Genomic DNA, 19,874 nt, shown 5'->3' with positions numbered 1-19,874 from the left:
ATAAATTATAAGTAAATTATCTAACTTATATGCAGCCCAGGGCATGACTTCCATTGAACTATTATAATATTATGCTCATGACTATATACTTAAATATTGATTATTTGTAAATTATTCTAGCACACTCAAAAAACGGTTTAACTATTTCAAAAAAAAAAAACAAAAAATATTTATAAATATATTAATAATAAATTTAAAAAAAAAGACTAGCAATTTAGATTTTTATTTTTGTTTAAAACACACTCAAACAAAAAGAAAAATCTCCGTAACTTAAATAATTAATTAACTTAAAAAAAAAATCTAACACACTGTGTATGTATTAATATGCAGTTTTAAACAGAAACCTTATCATCTATGGATTAAGTGAAAAAAATATCGATTAAAAATGTATAATTATAATCTACAACGTCGATCACTTTTTTTTATTGAAGGTGTTTTTTGTGTAGTTAATAAAAAAAACACAGTTGGAATTTTCAAATGGACCTGTTTTAGATCTATCGCTTTTTCTATTGCACTGATTAAAATAGCTATGTATAATGAACAATATTGCGGCTTTCCCCGTTAAATGTAATGATGTATTGTATCATGCGTTTTTGGGACTGTATTATGGTAATGTAGACATTTTGGTTTTGGGTATGCAAGTGAAATCAGAAATGCTTCAGAGTCTACAGCGTTCTCCCCCCCCCCAACCCTCAAAAAAAAAATGCTAGTACCCTTATACGGTTGTGTTGATGTTTTTCTATGCTAATCGGATGTCGACCATGTCAACATTATGATATTGTGTTGTATGGTATCTAATAATATGTAACGTTCTGTTGTCAGTGTATCGGTGACCCTTTGGCCTGTCTGTCTGTCTGTGCTTGGTTTGTTAGCGTTTGAGTCAAACCATTGTTTATGTTTTTAGTGTACTATTATATAACTGTTGTCTGTCTATTGTTTACTTCCGGATTGGTTAGATTGTTGATTCGAAATTTGTAAAAACGGATAAAACAAATTGAGTTAAAAAAAAAAAATTTACTCGAATAGAATAAAAATAATAAACATAATCCGTACGTCTGTTTGTACTCTTTGTGGTGTTTTTTGAGTGCAATAAAACATATATTTTTTTATATAAGACTATAATAGTACTGTTTTTATTTTTATTTCATACGTTTTTATTGTATGATATTATATGTGTATGCGTTTGTTACTTTTATATAATATGTTATTGTACATAATTTATAAATTAGGTATATATATATTGCGTATGGGTGTAGGTTATATGTCAAATCTGTGATGAACTGTATGTATAGTTATATTGGCTGTCTGTAAACTGAATATTATTAATATAATATATAATTATTATTATTTATTATTGATGATAATTGATTGTGAATATTCGAATGATTTTTGGTTTATTTTTTTGTATTGGAGGTACCACTGGGGGACGGATAAAAAAAATGTATGTATCATATTATAGTACTAAAAAAAAAAAAAACAAATAATACAAAACAACGTCAAAATAATAATAGAATTTCTTTTCTGATCCTTTAATTATTTGACTAGGAGAAACTCACCACACCAAAAAAATATAAATAAATAAAATAAAATAAATAAACTAAAATAATTAAGCTAAAATAATAATAATAAATTGAAATAATGTGAGATCACGTGAGTGGGGATCGCCGACGTGGTGTGTAATATGTTAACAATTCGACGACAATTATATAGTATTAATAATGCATATTTACGTTGAAGTGCTCTAAAATTGTGTTATAACAACCTAACCTAAACATTATTGTAAAATCAAAAAAAAAAAAATTATAATGATATTAATAATAATAATAATAATAATAATAATGATAATAATAATAATAATAATGATTATAATAATAATGGGTACCCCGTGTGAATAAAACGTAATGTTAACAATCAATTTATAATATATATGTATATATATATATTATGTTGTGTACATAAAAAAACCTCTTACCTCATTTAGAGTTAAGGTCAATTCATTATAATAATAATAATAATAATATCTACTGTACATAAATAATTATAATTTTTCAATAAAATTTAGTTGGGTCTCTCGTTTTAAATATATATATATATACATTAGACTATTCCATAAATAATTTAAATTAATCAAATACAAGCGAATTATATTAGAATTGGTTTTCCAATTTTTAAAATATATATATATATATTTAATAATTATATAAAAATAAAATAAATAAAGGTACTTTTTTTTTTAAATTTTGTACAATAGGTATTGTTTTTTTTCCTTTGTACAAAAGAGACCACTCCAGTTTATAAAATTATTCGATATAAACCGAACTAAAAAACACGAATGTTATAAAATTTGTCTTTGAAAATTACTGTACACAACAACGCGTAAAATTTAATAATAACCCGATACAAAAAAAAAAACAAGCCTCTGGCGACTATTTTTTTTTTCAAATAAAAAAAAACAATATATAATGTAGATAAATAAATAAATAGATAAATAAAACGTTTACAGTTTACAGACGCGACATTATTATAAATAATTATAATAATATTGATAATTTATTTATTTGTAAGTTTACTCGAGCTGTTCCAGGAAGTTAGGAGACCTAAAGTATTCCGGTACGGTGTCGTCCATACGAGAAATTACTTTGTAGATGCATTTTTTCCACGACTGTTCCGTGTCTTTGCCGTTTTGGATGGCCACGAAGAACTCGCGTAACGTCTGTTGGACCACATACTCGAAATTGCCAGGAGCCTGTAAGCGATTAGAAGAACACATTTAGCAAATCAACTCCCGCTATAACAATCCGATTATTTCCCAAAAAAATAATTTATGTAGAGTTAAAAAATAAATTAATGTCCAATTTTCGATTAATAAAAACCAACCAATTGATTATAATAGTATTGATTATTCGACGAAAAAAGTAGTTGACTAACTACAGATATTAAACGTTATGAATAAATAAATTAAATTTGACATTCGATTGAAATTAATACTGTCGATTTTATAGTTGTCAGTTAATCATTATTGAGTTCATATTAATAGAAGTTATTTATTAAATATAATCGATAAACTGTTTTTATAGACAATGAAGTATGAATTAGTTAATATTGTTATAATTAGAGGAAATCAGTTGTTTTTTAGGTGGAACTAATATTAATAACCGTGCCTAGCGGTTTAATAATGGATGAAATATGTATTTAGTTACGCAAAAGTAACTATTTTATTAATTTAATCAAACTAATTTCCGTTAATCAATACTACTGATTAATGTATTCAAGTTTTTCCATTAATATAACTTTCAGGACACGTTAATAGTTATTAACCATTAGTTAGCAAAAAGTAAATGTAATTCAATAATCTTATTATTTCTTATTTAAAATTACTAATCGATTGATTATTTTTAAATAGCGTTTAAATATCGTCAACTTTCTCAACTAACCTAACTTTTAGTGAAGATATTTTTTAAGAAAATAAAGTATTAATTCATTAATGTAGTTTCCAAAAACTTTGTTGGTTTCATCAAATTGAGTTTTGTCAAAATATGTCAATCGACTACATTTTTAATCAACACTAACGATTAACTTATTAATTTTAATTTTACCATTTTAATATTGACATTATCGCCCCACTTACCTAGCTACAGTTTTTTTTATTTTAAATAATTTGTTTGAGAATGTGTCGTTTATATATTATGATAATAACTTTTATTGTTTGGTTAGACATTACTCACCTCGATGTGATTGTTACGGTTGTAGTGCAGATTGAGAACCCTGTAGATTTCGCTGTCCTTGCTGACGTGTATGTCTTCGGACCTCTGCAAGCCCTCGCTGACGGCTTGTCGAGCGTACTTTTCCATTTGGATGTAATAGAATTCCCTATAAGGGTTGAAAAACAAAACAAAAAGACATAATTAATAAAATACATTTTTGTGCACAAACTCGAACACGGTTCACGCGATGATATGCAATTAAACGGACTACGCGGATAACTACTTAATATTAAAAAAAAACCAGCCTGCAGTCGAGTGCTAAGGGTATTGCGCTTTTTGTCCGACACTCGACGATCATCGACTGATCATATTTATATTATATTATAGTAAATTGCATGTGTAAATAATATGTGCAAGGCCCACGAGACGCGGTTGAATGCATATCGGATGAAGAGCCAATCGTTTCTGTACTTGGTTTCCCACTTGGTATTCAACACTGTATATAATAATATAATATTTTGTATAATGTGTACTCAAAAAAAGTTCTCTTTTCTTTTTCAATATGTGTTGTATATTATATTACCGTACGACTACTGTGTAGTGGTCTCGTCGTAAATACAATAATTATTATTATATATTATAATACTCTATTACACCTATATATATATACCAATGGAAAACCAAGGCGTCGCAGGGACAGAAATCATAAGCCGGATAGAATAATATAGTTTAGATTCGGTCCGTAGTCAAAATCCATCAAAACCAGGGATGAATTTTATTTATTTATAACTGTTCCGAACCCCGATACAAACCTAGTCATAGTTTATTAAGACTAAATTTTTATATCTTTTTAATTAATATCAAGGCACCATTCTACTCCCCCTGTGGAATTTGTTCGTAATTAAACATCTCTTGCGAGGCTAATCATGTTTATTTTTCAAAATTAGTCGAGCATGTAGGAAGGGTTTTGTCATTTTTTCCACATTGTCTGGTCGGTGACTATAAGAAATAACGTATACATGAAACCCCATTACCCCGCTCCCCTTTAGGACCTATGTAGGTATATGCTTTATCCGCGGCCGTTGGTACGTTTACGCTAATTACACATCACGGTTGTCGCCCCGCAATGTGCATAGTAAGTACTGTAATATACACACACACCTATGCGTACTTATGCGTTCTGCCGGTGATGAAAAGAAAGGCTTGTTAAATAAAGTGTAAAATTGCCGGCACAAGAAAAACTCGAAATAATTGAGCGCAATACACGGTTCATTTTTTTTTCTCCCGAACTTATGTTATGATTTCAATTAAAAACAAATAATTCTTTACATTACACATTATTATATTATGCCGTTAATGTTCTAGATATTTTCTACTAGACTGCACGCCAGGGTATATTATAAAAATAAAACAATTATCTAAGGCCGGCGGAAACGCATATTATACTTAAAGTGTGCAGGTGGGTTGCAAAAAAAAACAATATATATATATAAATGGGACGCCGCCCGCATGGAGATGGACGCGAAAAGAAAGCTAGAATTAATTTAACACCCACATGAGTTACTTTTCTTCGTGTTTTGTCAACCGGAGTTTATTACACCCGCCAAGTATACATTTTTTTTTTTTCAAAACCGTAAATTGATGTTACGTCACGCGCTTTCCCCGGTCTGTCCGGATAAAAAAACTGTAACAGCAATAATAGATTAAAATATTACCTGAAGTTGGAGAACCACTTGACTAGTTGTGCGGTGTTGTTCTTGTTGAACTTGATGTCAGGGAAGTACATCTTGAGGATGGCCGAGCTCGGGTACCGCACCCAGAAGAACATGAGCTTGGCTTTTCGCAGGTGCATTGGTGTCAGAGTAGACGAGTAAACATAACAGTTATGGAAAAATTTCAAATGATATATATGTATATTGTATATTTTATAACACATTATTATAGGTAATTAATTCGTGGCCATTATTGGAGTTATCATTATTTTATTATGTCTTATGGTCACGGATTTCATATGAAAGTTATATTATATTATAATACTGCACTAAGGGGCGTGACTGGTATCGTTTTCAAATCTTAAGAGCGGTCGGTTAATGTGATTAAACGCGTAAGTCTCGTTTCTTTTATAGGTCTTCCCCGGCGGTTTAGATTGTGTATATATTATAATACAACAGTTTCCTGAGAGGCTTCTTTGAACGTCCGCCCCCCGAAAACCAAACCTCGACGCCCATCTATTTGTTCAAGTGTCGTTTCCCAAAGCGGTGGCTACCATACGATTTTTATTATAATAAATTGTAAAAAAAAAAAACAATATTATACGGATAAATAATCAACCGCACTTGTACAAACTGTTCCTTGGTCCCGCGTAAAATGTATCTACCTATGCCTAATAAACGCCATTGAGTAAACTCTACATAATATACGGTTGGTAGATCCTACTATAATTGCCGCCACCGCCGGTGTTTTTTTTATTTTTAAACATATTTATTTCAAGACAGATTTATTGGGAAAACGGTAGCAATAATTAATTTGAAACGTTGTCGAAGTGGGACAGGGAATTTAATATTTAACAATCGGTACATTTAACGGCATAACGCGACACCGTGTCAATAAACGAACGGTTCTTTTTTTTAGAGGGATACTCGAATATTAAAAATATACTGAACTTTTTTGTTTAGAAATCATAATGCTTCACAAACATGCGAACCGTGTTCGTGGCTGTCAGGACTTCTTACGGAATACATAAGAGGTTAATTTTGTATAAAAAAAAAACCCCCTAAAAAATTGTCGGCCAACCGCAACATACATTCTGTATTATTAATACCGGCTCAGGGCTCTTATTGTTGTATATACTCGACCCCAAAACCGTTATGCATAATAAGTATAATATACGATAATATGATTGCGTAAGTGCAATAATATAAAATAGCTGAAAATGAAAATGTTGGTTTTTGTATAAAAAGGATATTATAGGCGACATGCCGTCGTAGGGTCCATCACCGGAATTGCATTCGGAAATCCGATCGACGCTGTCGTTGCCGCCGTTGCTCATGGACATGTCCATACGGGCTTTCATGTTCATCATGTCGGGCGTCGAGTTGTGGTGTTGGGCGGCGGCCAACAGGGCCGGATGCAGTAGCGAGCTGTGGTGGTGTTGGGGCGGCGGCGAGTCGGACATGCCCGGTGGGCTTGACGACGGTATGTGGTGCGGTCCTTGATGCTGGCTGGTGTAGAACGGGCTGTACGGGCTGAACACTTGGGACTCGTGCAGGCTGGGATTAGGGATGGCCACGGACGTGGGCAGTGACACAGGCAACATCATGGGCGGCGGCGGTGGCGGCAGCGCCTGCGACTGTTGTTGTTGCTGCTGCTGTTGCTGGGTTTGGATGAAAGAACGCTGCGTCGGCGGCGGCGAGTCGGACGTGGGCATGGACGCGCCGTTGGACGGCACCCTGGAGTCCATCGAGCTCATGGAGTCTTGTGCCAATATCCGGCTGACTGTACGCGGTGTGATTCTGGTGTCGGTGACCTTATGGCGTTTCTTCTTGGGCATAACCACCAAGCTGAGCGCCTCATTCTGTTCCGGCGCCGGTTCGGGTTTAACGCAAAACGGGTTCAGGTGCGACGGCAACCCGCTCATTGACGAGTACAGAGCAGCGGCGGCGGCCGCGTTGCTCAGGCCTGCGGAACCGTGCATTTTAGGCGGGAACATCTGTGGTGGCGCCCTGATGTGGCCCATGCTGTTCTCCGAACCGGTACCGTTGTAACAAGTCGCGTTCACCAACCCGTTTCGCATTTCTGGACCGTTGGACAGCCCGTTACCGCCCGGGTAACCACCGGTCATCTTTGGCGGCATGCCGTTGACCAAACCGGAATTCCGGTCGTTGTGGCTACCGCGATCAATCACTTTGGTTCTGGGCGATTTTCTGTCCATGTCCTTGTCCGCGTCCGTTTGTTTCGACTGTTTCCTCTGTTGAGCGAATTTGGACATAATAGTGTCGATAAGTCCGGTAAGGGTAGTCGAGATTTCGGATTTCAAAGCGTCTGCCAACAGTTCCAGGTCGGGGAACGGAGCGGCCAACGGTGTCTGTCTGTTTTGAATGGGTTTCTCCAGCGATTCTATTGGTTTTTGTGGATGGATCATGTGTTGTTGTTGAATATTATTTTGTGTTTGTTGGAGTTGTTGATGTTGCTGTTGCAACTGTTGTTGTTGTTGCTGTTGTTGTTGCTGTTGTTGTTGTTGTTGTTGTTGTTGTTGTTGCTGCTGTTGATGTTGTTGTTCAGCGACCATAGCAGCTTCTTTGGCCAGTCTGGCCTCTTGTTCCATGAACAACTTGTGGCTGACCCCCAAGTACATAGCGGCCGCGTTGTTGATGGCATGATGTTGGCTGTGGTTGTTGTGCTGTTCCTGGAGCACTTGGTGCTGGAGTAACGAAAGGGCGCCGTTGAACGACGGGTGCATAGGCATGTGTGAGGTTTGCGGTAAGAATTTTACCATTTTCGAAAAGTTTGAGCTGATCTGTGGCGGCGGGGTAACGGATTTGGGGGCCACGGGTTCGTCGGCCATTTCCGGTTCCTGTTCTCCGTCGCTAACGTCTTCGGGTTCTTCGTCGTGGTCCATTCTGGTGCACAACTGCACGTATTTCTGTTGCATCTCGGCCAACTGCTCTTGCATAGTGCGCAGTTGATTTTTCAAAACGTCTTTTTCTACCATTTTTTGTCTGAGCTCGTTGGGGCTGAGCTTTTCATCGTCATCGTCGTCGTCCTCGTCGGCTTCGTGCGCGCTATTATACCGCTCGCTGTTGTCGTGCTGTTGCGGGTGGTACAGCTTGCGTTTTTTGCAGCCGTTCACCTGGACTGGCAACGACGGGCTGGACCGCATGGTGGACACGATATTCTCGACCCTAGCCTTTTTTAATTCGATCTGTTCTACTCGGCCCTCGGAATCCTTGGTCTGTTCATCGGCCTGTTCTTTGGTGTCGGACACCGGGGAACCCAGCGACCTTTCGGAATCGCTACAGTCGTTCAAGTCGTCCGCGTCGTTATTTACGTTATTGACGGAGCTTACCTCGGTCTCGGCGGATTTGTCCATGTCCATCGGCACGATGCAGTCCTGTTGCTGCATGGCCACGTCCTTGACGTCGTTTTTGTTGTTGTTGATGTTGTTGTTGTTGTTCATGATGCTGTTGTCGGGCGACGACGGGTCGTCCGAGTGCCGGAATTCCTGTTCGAGCGCCAGCAGCTCCTTCTTCCGACCCTGCAGTATGTCCCGGAGCATGTGGTGCGCCAGCTCGCTGTTGGGCGCCGGTGAATTAGGCAGACCCGGCAGCGGCTGGGCCATACAGTCGGCGGAGTCCATGGTCATCATATCTTCTTTGACTTGACGGCCGATGAACTCGTTTAGCATTTTTCCGGGCCCGAAGCCCTGGTTGAAGAAATACTGTTGATGGCCTTGGCCAAAGAACGCGCCGTAGAAGCTGGCGGCCTGATTCAGTAGTGGCGCCGAAGACACGATGGGTCGCGAACTGAAATTCGGTATGGACGAGTAACTGTTACGCGGCTCGCCGGCATCCACGCGCTGTCTGCTGCGTTTTGACTTGTTCTTCAACAGTTTGTCGGCCGCACCGTCCAAATCCCCACCGACGAAACACTCGGGTCCCCCCGCCACCGCCGTCGTAGCACCGTTGCCGCCGTCCTCCTCAGATGACATAGCCGGCTCCGATTGGTCGTCCCCTTCCTTCGCGCATCAACCGGATCACCTGCACACACACAACAACTGTTAGACGGGTTTTTTTTCCTACTACACAACATGAATATAATTTTTAATTTTCCCTCTCCCAATCACTTAAACTCCGGCTAGAAAACATTATCGCCGCCTTCGAATCGTAATGAATACACCGCCGTTTGCTTACCTATAGGCCGCCTAAACACAGCTCTAGAGCTCTCGGGTATTGTACATATACATTATACATAAATACATGGCAATAATAATACTGCTACAACACTACATTATACTACAGCCCGTGTACACACAAAACCCCTACGCGGCTCGTGCCTTATGTCAAAACCAAAAATGCATCTGCTCCTTACCCACAAATACACACACACCCGCAATGCCCACCGCGAGACGGATAACGCACTTAATCATATTCGGCCTAATCAATAATCACTATACATAATATATAAGTACAACCGGAACTACGTCCATCATACAATATACCTAATGTCTTAAACACTCCCCCGCCGGCCGGTAAGTGTAGTGCCCAAGTGTACGGGCACACCACCGGTGTTTTTTTAATATTATAACCGACCAAACGTCGGCAACAAGTAAAATAATAATAATAATGATATTGTTTAAGACTATTTAGGGTTTTTTTTTCAGGAGGGTTCTTTAATTTCAATTACGGTAAATACCCAACTCGTTATATTAAGTATACTTTCCGGACAAAATAACACAGTAGGTATAATAATTCAATTATTCGTCTACATTATATTTCAACGGAGGCATAATATATGTTTTCAATAACCGATGGTATAAAGAAATTGCGGTAACATGTTACATTTTTTTTTTCAAATATACGAGTATTAGACCTGCACCTGAATTTTGAAAATTAGCATCAAATAAAAGCAATGGTTGTCTCTTTATAATTACACACCTGAATCGTTTATTTATGAAAGGTGTTAAGTCAAAGTTTTGGCCAAATTTGTTTTATCATAAAAATATGTTTGGCGATAATAGGCGCAACGCTAAACGTTTAAAAGTAGTTAACTTTTTTTTAAATTTTTTACACTAAACAAAAAAAAAATTTTGACGAAATAATTTTGTGTTTTACACGGTTGGCTACATGAAAAATATTATTTAATATAAAATATTACTTAAATATGAAGTAATAATATACTGGAAAAAGTGTTATCACTCTTATCTATCTCAACATTTTTCTGTAATTTACATTTTATGAAAGGGTTTAAGTATAATGAATTTGGTTATAGAAGTGGTTAAACACATACACACTGCAAGAGTTTACACAATGTTATTTCTTCAATTGTTGTCTGGAATTGTATTTTTAGTTAAACGTTTTAAAAAGTGAAAAATATAGTAGTCTATATCAATATATTCTTTTTTAAAATGTTATTTATAAGTGAAAATAAATAGGTTATCTTAGCTGAATAAAATTAACTCTTTATACTTGTCTGATGCATTTGTGTAAGCTGGTTATTTTTATTTGGTTTAAACGAAATTATTTTAAAACAACAATTACAGCTAAACTACTATTTATCAAGTCTAAGAAACACGTTGTCCGCCTAACGTCCTTTTTTATTTTTACCAAAACGGTCACCTTAAATGCGTTTCTACGGTCTTGACGAGACAAATCGGACTCGCAACGACGGCGCTAGAATTAATGTACAACGGTATTGTGCGTTTATACTATACACAGTAACACAGTATAATAATGTTTTAGGAAGAAAGGGGGGGGGGGCTAAGAACCGGTCGCGAATAAGCGAGAAGAAAGGCAAAAGACATACGCCAAGAAGCAAAAGGCAGCGCGGGCCAGGTGTAGGGAACGCCTTGGCGCGTGGGAAAAACACAAACGGTAACGGTTTTTTCCTCCTCTCGGCGTCTTGCAAGAAAGTCGGATGGGGCGAGACCGGAACAATAATGTCTTTTACATTGTGGTCCCCCCGTGTCTTTAAGACGGCGACTCGTTTGCACACACAACACATACACACTTACAGGGGTTCGGTTGCGCACCCTTCTAACGGTCTTTTCCCTCGCTATTATATTTATATTCGTTTCTTTCTGGTTTTTTTTTTCACTTCACTATTCTCGATGCGATTCTGCGGGCTATACCGACCTCTTATACCCGTGTACACTCCAAGGGTATACCTATATATATTATTATGTACATACCCGCGCCGAGTTGCGAAACGATATTTCCGTTAACGTTTCGCATCTTAACCTGACGGGGCGAGCGACCGGTTTGGCGCGCAAAGGTCTTCGATTTTTTTGTTGTTTTTAAATACAGTAATATGCACTTTGCGTTAGTTGTATAGCGCTCTGCCGTGACGGTCTTGGACAGATTTTTTAATGAACAAACACCATACTTAGTATAAATGATATTATTGAAGAGACGTGACTGTGTGGGGGTGAACAATGAGTGGTTGCAGCACACGCTTATTATAGAGTCGACTTGAGCTGGGCGTTTTGATTTTATAACAACACAGTCACTGTTATTATGTTTTCTACAGGTAAACCACCGACGGTGTTCTATTGATTTTGCTTTTGACAAAACAACTAATTGGTGACTATATGGACAATAAAAGATTCTGCCACGACTTATAACAGCGAGAGTACCACCTAGTTCTTAATAGATACGAAAAAGGTATCGCGGAAACCGTTTACAGATGTCTAATTTCGCACTCGTCACATCGACGATTACACTTCCAAAATATACATAAACACTATATTTGTCTGACCAACCATACTCGACAGTTGTTAGTTTTTAGTTATTAGTCATAAGATAAATAATTTAGTCACTAATTATTCATACGTGTATGTATGCTAAAATTACTATATTTCAGTGACTAATATTAACTATTATCTAATTTCTGTAAGAAATAGGTCGACATTGCGTCCATCGCCAGTTTACTCTCAAGCAAATCGAATTACTCTGCTTACTTTTCGTTCTTAATAGTTTTCCAGCCAAAACCTTTTCTGCTTTTCGCTCGTGGTTTAAGTAGTTAATTGTATTTTTATTCATCTTAGCTTTAACACAGTGTTTGTATAAGAAACGATATACTTTTTTTTTTTATCAAAGAGAAGAAAATAAATGCTCCGCTGCGCTGGGGCTTATGTACAGTTGTTTATATTCATCTGTATAATATAATATGTGTGGCACTTGCGACCCGCTATATTTTTTTAATGAGTTTTTAGCGGGCGCAGCTATTATATTATAACACTCGGATGTATCTATATATGTATGTATAACATACAACAACAATAACTAATAGTTAATACACTGGCAACCACCCAGTATATAAGGGCGAACAACAGTTTGTTTTCGACACTCGGTTAAACCCTTTGTCGGACACGAGCTATCGCGGTTTAATATTATCGTCTTCGATCATCCGTGCTGCGCTTTTGCACATGCGGTTTATCTGTTATCATACCTTTGCTGAATCATGTTGTATCGATTAAAACGCAACTGTTGCAACACCGTGATCTTTAAACGGACAAAAAATATTAATAATAATAATAACAAAGCGCAGAGAGAACAATAATAAAATAATATATATAATTATGGAGCCATTGCCATTCGATTCTATTCATGCATCAAGGGATATTTCACGAACACAGTATAATATAATAATAATATCGTGCAGGACCTCGCCGTTGCTTTAACGTTATAATGTCGGAGAGCCTTACCTCTTTTTTTTTTTTTTTAGTTTAATGATCATTGTCGACGAAAAATAAAAATAACTAAAATTACTCTGGTCTCTCTTTTGTCAGCTAAGTTCCGGTCGTAGTCAATGACCAAACACACCGATACGGTCTGTCGATAAGGGAGAGTTTGGTCCAGGTAACATATGGTTATGTGTGTGTATGTGTATGCGGCGTTCAGGAAGGAAGTAGATAATTGAGAGGGACACAAACGGAATATTATGTTTAATAAAATATATTCACGCAAATAAATTAGAATTCGTTACCTACATACATACACTACCGGGTGAGTGCCTTATTGGTGGGCTCTCTTATTAGATTGGATTCTGGATAACAATGGGAAACCTATATTATAGACACGGAATTCTCACACTCGACCATTTGTTTCTATCGCAGTGTCCATGACGACCACTAGGATAATGCATATAATAAGCATAAACGCACATGTTGTTCCGGTTTGTGTGTGTATGTGTATGAAAAAAAAAAAATACAAATTACTAGACACATAGGCTGGTGCATTGTGTTATTCTTATATACACTGTGTGTATGAGAAAATTGTGTTGTGACCACTCAATTAGCACGCTGGGTCCTGTAGCCACACAGTGAGGAGAGGAGACACTAAGATCAATAGCGTTTGTTTTTAACTGATGTGGGAATGAGTAAATTGATATACGGCCGAGCGTTTCCTTCAAGTCGCCACCGTATTTCTATTATAATGTTAATACAATATTATACTGGTTGTTTTTTTTTATTTATAAAGAATTTTTTAACAATTCTGTTATTGCCGCGTCGCACAAGAATAAGAATGACGTTAACATTGCTAATTATTGAGACAAAACGAGTGTATCAGCTTAGAAATACAATGATTATTTTACTGTTTATAATATTGCTGTTTTCCTTTTGAAGCGTTCAACGACAACCTTTCCTGATATTATTTTAGATTGTAAATAATAGACGATTCCATGGGGGAAAAAATGATAAAAAAACATTATTTAACAACCTATTTTACGACCAATGGAAACTAATTAGTAAGAAAATATAATGATAAAATATTTAAAAAAACTCTTAGCCGCAAAGCAATAAAATTTAAAGTATATTATTTTTTGTGGTGAGGGTTATTATATAGCATTTTATTTCTTAGGTACAGTATATCCAAAGTAATTTTTTATTTTGACTGAATTTAAACGAAATCATCGTAATGTAAAAAATAGAAAAAAAGATAATACGAGTTTCGATTGCTATGTAAAAAAAATTATAGGTACTTGTATTTATAAAATTCTTTTTAAGTCCTCAGTATAATTTTAATACCGGATAATTATCACGAGCCGGATGGATGAAACACGGCGAAGTTAAGAAACAGCGACGGTATGAATTGCGGATTAATGACTATATATTATATATACACATATAATAGTGTATGTATATACTATGTATGTACATATATACGGTAAGGACGGCAAAGTCGACGACGACGACAACGAGGAGAACGTCGTGCGCGAATCAAAGGGAAAAGAAGGGGTTGTGCTGTAATTATAAAAAGAGGCTTCGGCGTATATTATTATTATTTTTTTCTACGTCTCCTCTCGTTTCCCTTCTTGAACTTGTTTCTCGCCCTCTTTTCTCGATTCGCCCGTGTCGATTATTTAAGTACTAGCGTGCGCGCTGCGGCCGTAGATCGAGAACACTAGCTTGGGCGACCCGCGATTTCTTATGCATGTAAATTGCATACATATATATATACGTGTACTTGCGTCCCTGTTCCCTTCCCGTTCATCCATTATTATCTGTATTCGCCATTCACGAAAGGACCCTAGTGTGCGTTTCCTTTCCTCTTCTATACATCTACTATGTAATGTACTACACAAGTCAGCGTCGTTGAAATTATAACGCCAGTATACCGTTTGAAAGCGATAAAAAAATGTTTTTCTCAAGACGGCAGAGGGGACGGGACGGGAAGAGTGTCTGGAGGCTGTTCGGAGTGCCGAAACAAACAGTCTTAACGTTAACGTAGGTCATGGCGGCCAAACGGATTTTCATGGTTTGATGTGTAAACATCTTAAGGCAGTGAACCCGTAACGTTACCTAGTCTCTCTCTCTCTCTCTCTATCTTTGTATAGATAATGCAAATTATATATTATATCAAAATAGTATATTAATTACGCGTATCATTTCGGTTTACAATACTTGTGCGGTGAGCGCTAAGACCAAAGTCTGAAGACTTTATAGTGGACCTATGTTGTGGCGATGATCCACTGCGATGGTGGCGTTGTTCGAGTGACCCTTTAACTGTTTTGTTTGTACATTAACCGATATATTAGGGCAGAACAGAGTCGCGACATCCGCCAAAGTGCACACCGCGGCTGCGGCCGGGATTGACATGTTTGCGTTGTGGGCTTGCCTATTTAGAGACGGCGCGCATTTGTCTCTATTATACCTACTATATATAAATATGCTTTAATGTATATGCGAGCAAACACACCAAAAGGGTGTCGCTAATAAAAAGTCACAAGGCGACGCAAACGGTTTTCATCGTCACCGGCACAGCACGCGGCTCATAACTAGCTCTGTCCGGTCCCTAGTCTTTTTCCCAACACCGCCGGCACGATACCACTGCAGATCCCCACGGCTCCCGTTTCTTGTCATTTCCTCATTACGGCGTTCGCCGTTCCTCTTCTCCCCTATTAAACGCACGTTTGTTCTTATTTTTATTAGATGAAACAATCAATCACAGAACACGGAAACTTTCATTTAACGCCCTACAATCCGTGTGTCCCCTCCGCGCTTCTCCTTCTTCTCAACAGTGTACACAGTGCGGTACGCCCGAGATTTCCTTTCCTCTCCATCGCCTCCCTCTTATCCCGCAGCTCTGTCGGTCGAGGATCAGCAATACTGGCTGTCGATTGTTACAGTATATAATAACCATATTGCTGTATTGTATATTATACTACACGAGGTTCGGTAAAAGTGCCCAGATAAGAATGAGTGTCCAAAATAGCTGATATTAAGTCAAAAATGCTTTACTTTCCACTTATCACGTTTGGAATTATCTGACAAAAACAAAATTGTTTGCATATATGTTATTAACATGTTTTAATTCAATGCATTTATTTAGTTTTGGACTTTTTTGTAATTGGACATTACTCTGTTTGGGCATTTTTTCCCCTCAACTTTATACCAAGAATGATAGTACATATTGTAGACTCATAATTATAACGTTAAGTAGCCAAAGCGGACATACTCGGTGCTACTTCCCCCTCGTCGAATTACGCTATATGATGTTATGCTGAAATCAATTAACGATAACACCCATACAACTACGGCTTAAATCGACTGAATCAGTATCGACTTTTTATTTGTTATTTTATTTAAATATAGTTACATCCACAACAATTTTGGGTGCACATAATAATTAATTAACACAGTCGCAACTAAGAAAATGTCTTCGAACAATATTATTAGTGCGTGTGCGTGAGTTTTATAATTTTGCGCACAATTGACACCACCATAAAAATAATAATAATAATAATAGCAATAGTAGTAATTCCATAGAGTTCTGTGTATACGTGTGCGGGGAATGACACGGCGGGGCAGCTGCAACTCGTGAATGTATACAAGTCGACAGACGGACCCCACCCGTACGCTTAAAGTTGCAAATTTCCATCTTACTAGAGGTCCGACGCACAGGGGGAGACCAGTTTTCAGTAGACGAACCCTCCTGAAAAATTACTACAACTACTACTACTACTACTACTACTAGGTACTACTATACATATATATATATACACTGTATAAATAAATATACGAGGGAGAAGAAATATTGTGTTGGGTTCTTTTGTGTGTGCGCGCGCGCGCGACAAACTACCCGAGTACACTCTCCGCGGGGTTTTCCACCCCTTACGCGAGGTTCCATTAAGAGCCCCAGCCGAATTTAGCCTTTCTTTTTTTTTTATATTATTATTGTACGTCTGACGTCGCGTTTAGGGGTGACGTCATGCCCTACTAACTTACATCCCTTACACTACCAGCCGTCGGCGGCGCGAAGCCAGCCAGACATCTGCCCTTAAACTTGATTTGATCTCCTCGCTTTTTTTATTTCCAACTGACACGCGACCATTGAACGTTTTTTTTTTCGCGAACAATAACGCCGCATCTGCGAGACCGATAAACTTGAAAATAAAATATAAAAACTATATCAAAGTAGATCACTCCGGCGGACACTCGAGCTTCGCTTGATGGATTATATCGGCGACCATGTCTATTATGTATGATGTTGTGTTCACAGCGGTCGTTTGCCCAATCGAACACGCGACAAGGCATCATCCGGTTAACGCTATTGATGCATAATATGCATATAAAGACTTTGATGGACGAAACATGAGCTCTACGAAAATATATTATTCTGGAGTTGTGTGAAGACCGACAGCGTGGAATAAATAGAGAAATGGTGACGAATTTTTGAGAGAAAAGATTAAAGTAGCCGACCTTACTTAACAATACGAAGAATAAAAATAACAAGAGTAATATGTTTTAACGGTGTGATACAACATTAAAATTAAATACAATTGAATTAAACGCGTTAAACGCATTTTACTCTAAACGCACATCATGTAGGGTGGTCCTGCTCCATTCACCTCCTCATATTATTTGTAAATGATTAGTAGCGCTTAAGTTATTTTTATTTGACCCACCCACTTGTTGTGGATAACAAATACTCCTTACCAAAGAAATTTGGATTAACTTGCATTACACCTAACGGTTCACAAAGTGTTCAGAAGTATTTAGAAAACTGTCTATGGTGTAAAGACGTCCGAAACTAAAAATGTTTAGATTAGAAATGTTAACAATAAAATTTTCCGGTTAACAAATGCACAATTAAAAAAATATCCAAACCCAAGAATGTCGCGAGTATAAGAAATGTCCGAATCGAAATTAATCCCAATTTAATTATTTATTTTATGGTGAGGTTAGGGCTTGCCAGGATATTTTTAGTTTTAGACGTATCTTAGAGAGACATTTTTATGAAATGAATTATTCTTAACAGTTTTGTGATGGACATTCTTATCTAGACTCACATAGTACCATAATTTTATACCCAATATGCGATTGCACCTCGAGCTTACTTTCTGACTATCCTTATCGTCGTTGAACTCTTCTTACACACGGCCATCTCTACAACGCATTAAACGATTTTCGGAGTGGGTATTGTTTTTAAAGTACCTATATAATAAGAGGCAACGAACCCGCTGGAAAAGGTGTTAGATCCGTATAATTATCGGTTACGGTGCGGTATGCATTATACGCGAGGGGTTATGGTAAAAAAAAAAATAATAATAATGAAATACCGTCGTGACACGCGTGTGCCGTGTTCAAAAGACATCTGCCGGTTTTGGAAAAAGGCAGATGCGGACTTAGCACGCCGTCTATATAGACACACACATATACACACCCGGTATCGTACACCCTTTCTTCCGAGGCACCCCCGCGGGTCAAAAACAACATCCCGTATACCTATGCTCTGCACTAATATAATATATGTGTATGTGTGTGTGTGTAAAATTGTAATACTTGGGTACGATGACCCGAAACGTCGTCGTCGTCGCCGCGAACCAAGTAAAAACCCTTTTTTTCCCTTCTTTCTTTATTCCTTTGCGACACTTCACACAATATCGACGGCCACCGATCGGTAGTAGGTACCTATGCGCATGCATATACCTGCTCGCCAACTCGGCATAAGACGTGTGGTGTTTACCGGCCGCGTGCAAAGACAGTGTGTCTTGGAAGACGGGCATCTGCATGCGGTGCATTATGTATTATTATTGTGTGGGGCATCTGCCGATTTTCGCGAACGGGTGCAAAAAGGGTTTATAGGCCGAACAAAATGTGCACACATACATATAGGAAAGAATTGGCAACAATCAAAACGTATGGCTTCCGAACGCCGGAGACCCATTGATCGCCGCGCCGTGTCCAGAAAACACCCGAGACGGCATTGTAGTCTTTTTCGATGGGTTCAAGGTAGTCGGCGATTGGAAACGATACTTGAAATGTAGATTTTGGCAAGAGAAATGATGTTTTTTCAAGCAGTGGAGTAGGGTATTACGTTTTATAAGTACAACTATCACAGCATCCTCGACATCGGTTTTAAAAAAAAAATGTCATCTAAACGCTATAGCTATGCATATTCTCTATTATTGACTATAAACAATAATCATAAAACAATTTTTTTTTTAATATTTAAAATAATGAGAACTTTTACTCTCGTCGGCTTTTTTTATTATTAACTCCCCAACACTCACAATTTATACTCTTAATTCTTGCATTTTTTTTTACTTTCTTAAGTACTTGTATTTAAAGTAAAATTTAAGTTTTCTAAAATAACTGACGAGATAACCTAGTTAAAGATCTTCTTTTTTTAACGGTGTCAACATTATTTTTCGCTTTGGCCTACACGCTTTTTCATAAATATGTTTTTACGATTATTTTTTAAGGGTATGCGCTGATGCAGTACGTTTTGCTACTTTGAATCCCTTCAAACGGTTTCGACCAACATTCGACGTTTATAATGAATACTATACATAATGACAACTTATACTAATGAGTAATGGACTTACTCCTTTAACACGAACACCATAAAAAAATTATTATTAATTGAACCGCTAACTGACAGTATTATTTTTATTAGGAGGAAAACTAAATCTCATAATCAACATTTTTATTTCCAGAGTAAATACGCG

General features: G+C 37.3%; 1 protein-coding gene across 3 annotated transcripts in view; it reads right to left on the bottom strand.

Moving 5' to 3' along the window:
• Positions 1–2,243: 2,243 nt before the first annotated feature.
• Positions 2,244–19,874, bottom strand: part of LOC126833507 (homeobox protein prospero-like) — a 45,043-nt gene continuing 27,412 nt past the window's right edge. For all 3 annotated transcript variants that reach the window (XM_050564896.1, XM_050564895.1, XM_050564894.1), the window contains exons 2-5: positions 6,670–9,460; positions 5,420–5,574; positions 3,726–3,870; positions 2,244–2,746 (exon numbers count right to left, since the gene is read on the bottom strand). In XM_050564896.1, coding sequence (XP_050420853.1) covers positions 2,567–2,746; positions 3,726–3,870; positions 5,420–5,574; positions 6,670–9,411 — 3,222 coding nt within the window. In that variant the 5' untranslated portion in view covers positions 9,412–9,460 and the 3' untranslated portion in view covers positions 2,244–2,566. The remainder of the gene's footprint in view (positions 2,747–3,725; positions 3,871–5,419; positions 5,575–6,669; positions 9,461–19,874) is intronic.

This window comes from Adelges cooleyi, unplaced genomic scaffold (assembly GCF_023614345.1).
Source record: "Adelges cooleyi isolate 19-005CV unplaced genomic scaffold, UGA_ACOO_1.1 ACOO_flye_CR_arks_rails_tigmint_CR_PRNA_2, whole genome shotgun sequence".
NCBI lineage: Eukaryota > Metazoa > Arthropoda > Insecta > Hemiptera > Adelgidae > Adelges > Adelges cooleyi.
The sequence above is the reverse complement of the archived record's forward strand: the minus strand, read 5'-3'. Positions and strand labels throughout refer to the sequence as shown.